The 9,772-nt window shown below is 38.3% G+C and overlaps 1 protein-coding gene across 3 annotated transcripts in view; it reads right to left on the bottom strand.

Annotated features, from left to right (window-relative positions):
* Positions 1-7,532: 7,532 nt before the first annotated feature.
* Positions 7,533-9,772, bottom strand: part of SS18 (SS18 subunit of BAF chromatin remodeling complex) — a 42,571-nt gene continuing 40,331 nt past the window's right edge. For all 3 annotated transcript variants that reach the window (XM_056484563.1, XM_056484564.1, XM_056484565.1), the window contains one exon: positions 7,533-9,612. In XM_056484563.1, the coding sequence (XP_056340538.1) occupies positions 9,586-9,612 (27 nt within the window). In that variant the 3' untranslated portion in view covers positions 7,533-9,585. The remainder of the gene's footprint in view (positions 9,613-9,772) is intronic.

Below are 9,772 nucleotides of genomic sequence, written 5' to 3'. Positions count from 1 at the left end.
AAGCTTGAATACTCCTCAGCAACACTGTCTACAGCTGTTGTCTCTGAGAAGTAACAGACCACCTCTTTTTTTTTTTTTTTAACCAGTATCTCTCAATAGTTATAGTTCATTTCGTTGCTTGCCTTCATTTTATTTCAATGTGTTCTGCTGTTATTTTAAGCCTATTCCTGACAATGAGAGCCTTCAGTGCACTTTCTCCTTTGAAGGCACTGATGAGCTCTTGATCCTCCACATTGGGATAGTTTGTACATCTACCATAGTGTAATTTTCTTTAGGGACTTACCAGCTCTTCTGAACTCCATTTTTAGACTTTTTTTTTTTTTTCCCCATTACAGTTTCCTATGGTAAAATCTCACCATGATGACTGCATTTGTTCTCTTCCAACTTGTTGTTACCATGCATTCTCAATTGGTCAATTTTCCATGCCTCTGAGAAAATGTACTGAGTTATTCACTGACAAAGTGCCTTATACACTGACAAAGCATCTCCTCTCTTGAATTTGAAGAAAAGATGTGTGTATGTTAATGTTCAAAAACAGTAAATAAATAAATATAACTGTGTATCTGTTATGCCTATGTAGCTATAGCTTCAATCATGCACTTAAGATCTTCCTGTATATTCCTGCACTTCCTGCATTTATACACAAACCTCTGAAGTTTTAAGCTTCAATTCATAATCCTCATTCTTGTTCATCCTCTGATCTTCTACTATAAACCACCTCGTTCTACAAAATCTTTGGTTCCCAACACTTTGTTTCTGGGCACTGACATCTTTGACTGTTGAGGACCTGAAGTGCTGTGCCCAGCCTTAGCAAAGGAATGATGAAGAGGACCAAATTCAGTGGAGGTAGCCCCCAGGCTGGAGCACTTGCTGCTTGAGAGGAGGTCGTGGGCACAGGGCTTGTCCAGCTGAGATGGGATGGTTTGGGATGGGACCTAGAAGCATGTATAAAGGTAGGTTAGCAACAGACCAAGCCAGGAATGTCATGGCAGTGCCTGGTTGGAGAGCAAGCAACAACAGACATGAGCTGAAGCATAAGAGGTTCAGACTTGCTAAAAGAAGAAATACTTCACATGGCGGAGGAAAGTCAGTAAGAGGAACACAGTTCCAGGGAGGTTGTGCAGTATCTGTTCTCAGAAGATGGTCAGCCTGATCTGAACCTGATCTTTGAGCAGGAGGGTTGGATTAGAGATCTCCTTAGGTCCCTTCCAAAGTGTATCAGTTTATTATTTGACTTGTTGCCTTCTGAGAATGTCATCAGTCATCAAAATTGTTGTAAACTATCAAATTCTCCACCTTTCCCATCTGTATTGGCACCGGTGCTACAAGCCCTCCCTTGTCCTTGCAAGTCTCCTGGGTTACATTAAGGAACCCTTTATGATTATTGGTGTTGCTAAGTTTCACCATCTGTTCCTCCTCCTAAGCTTTCTATTGCCTCCTTTTACTAAAACTTTTTTTTTTTTTTTTTTTTTTGCTTTGAGAGCATACATAGTTTTCAGGTTCATCAGTGTGCAGTATGGTGGATAAATGGAATATTTTCATGACCCTATGCCACAACTGTGGCACAACTTCCTAGAGCACACTTAGGGAGCCACTCTCCTTGGATATTTATTTATCTGGAGAAAAGAGGAGCAGTGGTCCCTCCCACTATCAGGATCTTCTTGTGCAGAAGATGGTGGAAAGAAGAGGGGCCCAGTTTGAGACAGTGAGGTCAGACAGTAACATCTGTGAAAATCTACGAATCCTCATATAAAAGGAGTAGCAAACTCTTCTTGTTGACGGAATCACAGGTGCTCACATCACTAGAAACTGAGGATTCAGTGTTGCGAAAGGTTCCACACCTTACAGATTTTGCCCGGCAAAATTTTCCAAGGCAGATTTTGTTGTCCATCTTCCTTGCAGTAGACCTTCCCACTCCTAAATAATCAGTCAGTGAGCAACAGAACCAAATCTCTTGGGCACCCTTTCCCTCACATGCACTGCTGCTTGGAAGATGCTGTGATCTTTTAGAAACTAAGAGAGAAATTCACTAGAGATCTTCACCCAAAGGCTCCCAAATATAGTGTAAGTTCCACTAATCCACAGCTATCTCTTGGACTCAGAGCCTACTCACAGCAATGGAGAAAGCAGTCTCAAAACACACACCATGTCACAGATATCCCCCAGTTATCTTCAGCAGCACTTTTGCCTTTGCATCTTTGTCAGGAGAGTCTTGTCTGTTCACTTCTAGAAGATGAGCATGGTCAAAAGGTAAGCTGTTGTGGCTTACAACAACAAACAGATGGCCAACAAGGTTCCACTATGAGAAACAGCAGCAAAAAGGAAAGCTTCATAATATTCATCTCTATATACAAGCTGTCTGCACTACTGATGCCATAACATAGGGTAGGCTACAAGTTACAGAGTGACTTGTTCAACCTGTTCCAAAGACACTACCACACACTCACCAGCACCACAGCACGCTGCAGCATCCTCCTGCAACAACTCTCAGTGAAAAGCAGGCAGCCCAAAAGGTGCTTGGACCCACGAGCTCACTCTCACCAAACAGCTGATACAAGCTGGACGTGCAGCCAAGAGCCAAGTGACCAGCTGCTGTCAGTGGTCACTTAAACAGTGATAATGGGGCACAGTATCAAGAAATCCTTGACAGCTGGTCACCTCTATCGTGCTTGGCCTGCAGATCTCAGGTCTGCCACATTTTAAACTCCAGATTTCTGAACAGTAAAAAGAACTACTGAAGCAGTCAAATCAATTAGTCTCAAGTTCCTTGTCAGAGGAGTGAGTCTCATGTAAGACTCCTGCTTTTCTGCCTTCCTCTTTTGCAGCCAGGAGCCAGAAAGCATGAATCAATGTGAAACTGATGGGCAAATAACACAGGCAACTTAGAACTAAGCTTCTGAGGCAGTAGAGTATCAGTGCTGTCTTTACAGCAAGACCACAGCAACAGCTGTAACAAGCACCAATGAACACAGGCTCCATTACACGTTAGCATGTACACAGGTGCTTGTAGCCATGACAGATATCCTCGTACTCACCACACATCTATTTTGGTCCTAAAATCCACCTCTTGCCATCCACCAAAAACTCAGGGGGATACACAGAAACCTTCATGCTGCCTCAGGTTTGCCACATCCCTACCTTTTCTGAGCCTACATGGGCACTGAAGCAGGCAATAAATACTAAGCCAGTGTCATTCTAGCAAATATCTCATCATACTCAGATGGGCAGGATTTCTGTGCTTATGAAATCAGAAACTTTGGAGTTTACAGGCAGAACCCTTCTTACACACCAGTAAGCTTCTAAAGAAGGCATTCCATGATAGAAGGCAAACATTTTTTGCCAAGCTGGAAACAGTGTTGTGAGCAGATAGATATAGTTATCTAGGTGCTCAAATAAAAGCGACCTCGTTGGGGTAAAAAAAAAAAAACAAAAAGACAAAAAAAAAAAACCAAAACAACAACAACAACAACAAAACAACCAAAAAAACCCCAAAAGACAGAGATTCTGATTAACCTTTGAGACTGCATCAACTTGCCAAAAAACTATCTTAACAAGTAAGGCCATAATTAACATTTAGAAATAAACTCTTTAAGAGCTGTGGTGATTGTTTACACTGTAGCCCTGTGGAAAGAAAGTCTAAAGGCTCTGGGCTGAGAAAAGCTACTTGCAGAAAAATATCAGTGTGGGAACATAATACCAGAGACCAAAAATTCTTGACTTGAAATTTGCTAAAAGCGTCAGGAAGTCCAATTGATGGACCTTAATTTCATAAAAACAAAATGTGTTTCTACCAAGCCTGCCCTTGCAAATGGCATTTTTCTGTAAAAGTATCTGTAATGAACCTGTGTCAAGATGCCAGCGCACTTCTGGCAACACCAACTGCAGCAGGTGATTAGAATTTATGCTGTGTAAAATTAACTTTGAGATAAAATGAAAATTATGAACCAAAATGCAAAAGCATTCATATGGCAATTCACTTGCACCATTTGTTTAAAAAGTGCCAAGGCAAGTGAAAATAATGCAGTGCCCTGAAGAGTTTACAGACTATTGGGTCTGGCTATTCCAGCAGCTTCCTTTCCAGCCCCACAGTCCCTTCCACAGCTCTTCCCACCAAAAACCCAAGGTGTACCTATGTGAAGCCACTGATATACTGAACTACCTTCATTTCCTAAGACCAACAGGTGAATAATTAAGAGAAAATTAGAAAACTTTATCTACAGAAAACAGAAAAGTCTCTAGTAAAATCATTGGATCTCAAGCAGGGGAAAACAGACATTCTGCTGGACTAGACAGAATTTTTCCTGAAAAATTATGTCATGGAAAGCTTAAGAGAATGAAAGTACCCAGATAGCATCTTGCAAGACTGAAATACAAGTATTTCACTATTCACGTTATTTTGGAGCTATATTTCACCATAGCAAAACAAACAAACAAACAAACAAACAAACAAACAAAAAAAACCACCTTTCTGAATAGAACATTGCTACCAAAGTTCAGCTCCAGTTTGATTCTGGAACATACACCAAGTCTAATTCCAGGTATTACAGAGTGGCATGCTAAATGTGACAGTTTTACTCCCAACATTTACTATCAAGGCACCAACAGAAAAATACATTCTACATTCTAGAATGCAGCTTATTTCATAAAGCTGTGAAACATGAGATTTTAATATTCTTTCAAATTAAGCTTTTCATCTGCCCTAATTTAACTGTTCATGTGAAATGAGGTTGTAGCAGAGTGGGCTTTTCTCCCAAATAAGAGGTGATAGCACAAGAGCTCTATTCTCCCCTCACCAATTTATCAAATTGCACATGGGGAGATTGGATAAAGTTTCTCTTCCAAAAGGGTTGTCAAGCATTGGAACAAGCTGCTCAGTGAAGTGGTGGAGTTGGCATCCCTGGAGGTATTTAATAGAAGTGACACTTGGGGACATGGGCTACTGGTAGACTTGACTGTGCTGGCCTAATGGTTGCACTCACTGGTCTTAAAGGTCTTTTCCAACCAAACCAATTTTACATTATTGTACATCTATCCAATTCATTTTTTAATCCTACTAAACCCATGGGATTGAGTCTGCAGTTCTGCATGCTGTAAGAAGCATTTTATCAATTTCAAAGGTGTTGATTTTAATTTTCATCACGTTGTCTGTATCCTTACAAAAATTACACTGTTATTTACTGCTGGTTTACACATACTGACATTTGAAATAATGCCAAACATGCTTGGCCATTTGTTACCCACTTACCTTTCACCTGAGCTTTTTGATGTGGGAGAGACAAGGTTGACCACAGTAACTCTGAACTGAAAAAACCTCTTTGTCAGCATTATGGTATTTCATCAGGCATTCCTCAGCACAGCTTTTTGACTATTTTGGTAGCCCTATGACTCCTGACACCCACTGAACAGAACTTTTCCTGTGTTAGCTGCTGGACTACTCCTGACAGCTGAATAGCTGAGTAAAAAGGAGTAAAAAGGCATGAGTAAAAAGGAAGTACCTCACTCAGTACAGTATTTGTAAACATCAGTAATTTAAGTTCTGCTATGTATGTTCAATTGTATTTCTAGTTTTAAGTCCTGCATAATGTAAGTAGCACCACTTCTACCTCATGTTGCTATCAAAATACCTATTCTTTTCTCCACTTTATTTTTAAGTGTTAATCAGTGATCCCTAGAGAGCTCCAGCATAATTTCCTACCAATCTCCATGTCTTGTGACACTTGTCATTTATTCCTCTTCTCCCTTTGCTGTCTTGTCCCGTTCCTAGTGCTTCAGTCAACCTTACTCCATGCTTTATTTTTAGAACAGTAGGTTCTCAGAGAAATTTAGGCTTTGTGAATATAAAGATCAATTCCATCAAACTGTGCTTGAGTTGCTACTATAATTCTACCAGACTCAGGGTAAGCTTTTATTGTCTTTTTTTTATTTTAATTTAACTTAGGTTGTTTTTTAACTTACTACTTTATCCAGGTATCTATCTGCTCTTGTCCAAAGGTTTGTTTGACTTCATTTCACTCTTAGGCTTGTTTTATGATACAGCAATTGTTGTTCATGTAGGGAAAACCTGCTACTTTTTTCTTTAACTTCTTCAGGGCTTCTGGCAGATCTCCACCTAGACTTGCTGAAGTAACAATTTCTCTTTTGTAAATTTAAGTATTCTTTTTTTGAATCTAAAGTCTGACTTTTTTTATCACATTGTAGTCTTTCAGCATCCTCTGTGGCGAAAACTGTAGAAATGCAACAATATTTTTGCACTTAAGTCCTTGCCCCTCTTTAATCAGGGGCATTTCCTCAAAAAACCAAACAAAAAAACCAAAAAAAACAAAAAAAAAAAAAAAACAAAAAAAAAAAACAAAAAAAAAAAAAAAAAACAAAAAAAAAAAACCACTAATTACTTTGTACATTTTAGATAATTTAGGTATGAAAATGAAAGTGTGTCTTTTGCAAAATGATACATTTACTCTGCCTATAAAGCAGGACATTTGCTTCCTTATGGCCAACATTGTAAAGTCAATTTCAACTGAAACAGGGAGCCAGCTTCTCCCTTCAGCAAGTCATTCACAGAGCAGAAAAGGAAATAAAAGTCTGAATAGAGAAAAATACAACGGCAAAAATCATAACCCTATGATAACTAAAAGTCACTGAATGCATTAACCCCTCCTCTTTACTCTTCTAACATTTTTATCATTTCTGCTCCTCTATTTGACTTGCTGTGTCAGTCCCCCTCTTGTTTTTTATATTCTGAATGTAAAACACCAGTTGCAACACTTTTTTTACTAGTTTCCTGTTGGTTGGATTTTATTTAATAAGGAAGACTTACTAAAATGAACCTTGTATCTTGCCATTTCCTCCTGGTCCTGTCATGCACTCCTGCTTCTTCTTTTGTTCAGGGAATGCACGTTCCTTTTTAATATATAGTTTTAGTAGAAATACTTCTGCATGGAGCTATCTCCTCTCAAGTTGTTCTTTTGGCATAGTATCAGAGGAATAAGGTAATTTTTGTCACCACCAATTAAAAAGTTTTACGAAACAGGACTGTTATAAAACAATTAAACCTTGCAAATGCAGTAGTCTCTAGGAGGGAAACCCTGGAGGAAATTCTGCTTATTAAAACTGCAATTTTAGTTTCCATTAAAAAGGAGAATAAGACAACAGAAGATGGGTTGGCAAGACAAATTATTTCTTAATGTCAGTTGAGCCTATTTGAAATGAGATAACATATCTACACCAGGTTGGGTTCAACACATTTTTGCCTCGTCAACTCATTTATCTAATTCAGTCATCTTGATTATAGCCTCATGGACCTTCATTTTCAGAGGAAGAATTTCTTAACAAACAACCTACACAACATGCTGATTACTGAACAGTTAATTCTAATTAACTTGGCTATGGCAAGAGAATTTTGATAAAGTCCTAGACTGCAAATAAGGTTTGGTTATTCTGGCCAAACGTCTATAAAATCAAAACCCACAGCAGAGTCTCCAGATGAGACATCAGAGTGATATGGATCTAATTTAAAGAAACAAATGAGAAAATTAAAATCACAAATAATTTATTCTTCCGTTAGAATTGATGGAGTACAGTTTTAAATAGCAATGAAGTACACAGTGGTGGAAAATTGGCACAGAACCTACAGCTTTTAATTCATAATAATGTTCCTCATGCCATATCTGTTCAAACCTTGATGTGTATTTTCTATTGACTTTAAGAAAACTGTTTTCCCTTTAAAAAGGATGCACAAATTGAAAATCTTGTCTTCCATATATAATGTCATACTATGAACACATTTTTTTCTCCCTGAACATTGATTGCGAACTGAAAAAAACCCAAAATATTATTTTCCTCCTGGATTAATTTTAAGTTTTATAATTTATAGAAGTTCCCAGGGATTCTTGAATGCATATATGTCTGCAGAACAGAATATCCATTTATTTAATCTGATGCACAGTTGCAGGGCTGTTTCAAAACCAATTTTTTTATGTACTATTGTTATTGATCAAGGTGCTGCCTCTCTCTCTCACATGCAACACTATAAGCATTAATGCAGTTCAAAACAAAATTTGGCATTTGCCTCACCAACAGGTGTTATACTTGATGCTGTAAAATATCCCCTTGGCCTCATGTTAATCAGTAAGAAAAATGGGCACAAACAAAAATGCCCCTTTTCTGAAGTTACCAACTGCCAGTTAGGAAAGCTGTCCTGGTTCCGGCCAGGACAGGGTTAATTCCTGCAGTAGCCAGGAGGGGACACCTCGTTTTCCAGGGACCCTTCCAGGCTGTGCAGCATGGAGTGGAACTGGGCTCTTCCTGGTGAGCAATCAACGCGTGTGAAGCCTTCGCCTCTTTCTCACACCCTCTGGCACTGGCATTGTTGCTGCTACTTTCGTTTTCTTATTTCATTGCTGTTTCCAGTAAATTGTTTTCTCAAGCCATGATCTTTACCTTTTGTGCCTCTGATTCTCCTCTCCAGCCTGCCACAAGGGAAGGGGAGGGAGAGTGGGGAGCAAGCGAGCGGCACGTGGTTTGGAGTGTCAGCGGGAAGACTAAAATTGGGGAATATCATTCCTAAACCACAACAAAAGTTTAGATAGATTTTACAAAGTCCTCTAGGCTATTTTGATACATACAAATTATTCAACTAATGGTTAAAATACACTTATACAATACAGTCCTGTTCTCCATATTCTTTTTCAAGTTCTTTGCATATTCAAGCCAAGTAAAATTAACACTTGTCATTTTCTTTGTTATTGCAATTATTAAGAAGGATTACAGCTTGCTTATGCAAAGCTCTGACAAAACACTTGAGAAATAAAACCCAAACATTTATCTTGTTACCCAAAAAATGTTGCAGAAAATTGTCAAACTATGTTAGAAACAATTTTTACAAAACCGCTTCACTCAGAAAAATTGGAAAGCTTAAAAAATTCATCTTTGCACAAGACTATATTACACTGTCTTTAATTATGTTCCCATTTAGGTAACTGGGATTCTCAATCTTTGTATGTGAACCCGTCAGTGACAGAATGCTCTCCATCTTTTCACTGTTATCTTTATTGTACACCATTTCAAGACTAATACAATCAAGCATTTACCATGCCCCTACCCATTTTTAACAGTAGATTTGCTATCCTGCCCAGCGAGTAGTGTACTGTCTTGCATATTCACCACATGAAAAACATAATATACAAAATATTGCTGCTGTAAAAAGTGTGCATTTCCCCTTTCCCCCTACAAAAAAAATCTGTGGAAAAAATATTAAATTCCCATAACCTTCATAAACGTACAAAGCTGTTCGCACCTCTCAGTCTGTAACAGTATATTTGACATACAGTTCTCAACTAACTGCAAATTGTTGTGTCACAGATTTTCTGTCCAATATTGCCATCTAGAGTAGAGATGTGAAACTAGTTTCTGAGAATCTACAGTCTTTAACAATTAACCCATAAAGACTGTATACCATAAAACAGCCACAAGATTTTTCCAAAATCTAGATGGAATGGGAGGTTCTCATCTCGGGAAGATGTCCACAGTGCTGAGGAGACAATATGGCTGCAAATAAATTTTGCCTACTGGAATGTGAGTACTTTTTCACTGTTGATAATTTCCATATTGACCCTAAAAAAAAATTCAAAATACATAATTAGACCACAAGGCATATTTTCCTACATTTAAAGCTGTAATTGGAAGACCATCCAAATAAACTGTGATAGTAAAAGGTGGAAACAAGTAAAAGTAAATTATATACTGATACGAGTAACTAGTGTAGTTTCATCTC

Source organism: Oenanthe melanoleuca, chromosome 2 (assembly GCF_029582105.1).
Source record: "Oenanthe melanoleuca isolate GR-GAL-2019-014 chromosome 2, OMel1.0, whole genome shotgun sequence".
In the NCBI taxonomy this organism is placed as follows: domain Eukaryota; kingdom Metazoa; phylum Chordata; class Aves; order Passeriformes; family Muscicapidae; genus Oenanthe; species Oenanthe melanoleuca.
This window is presented reverse-complemented; position numbering and strand designations above follow the sequence as displayed.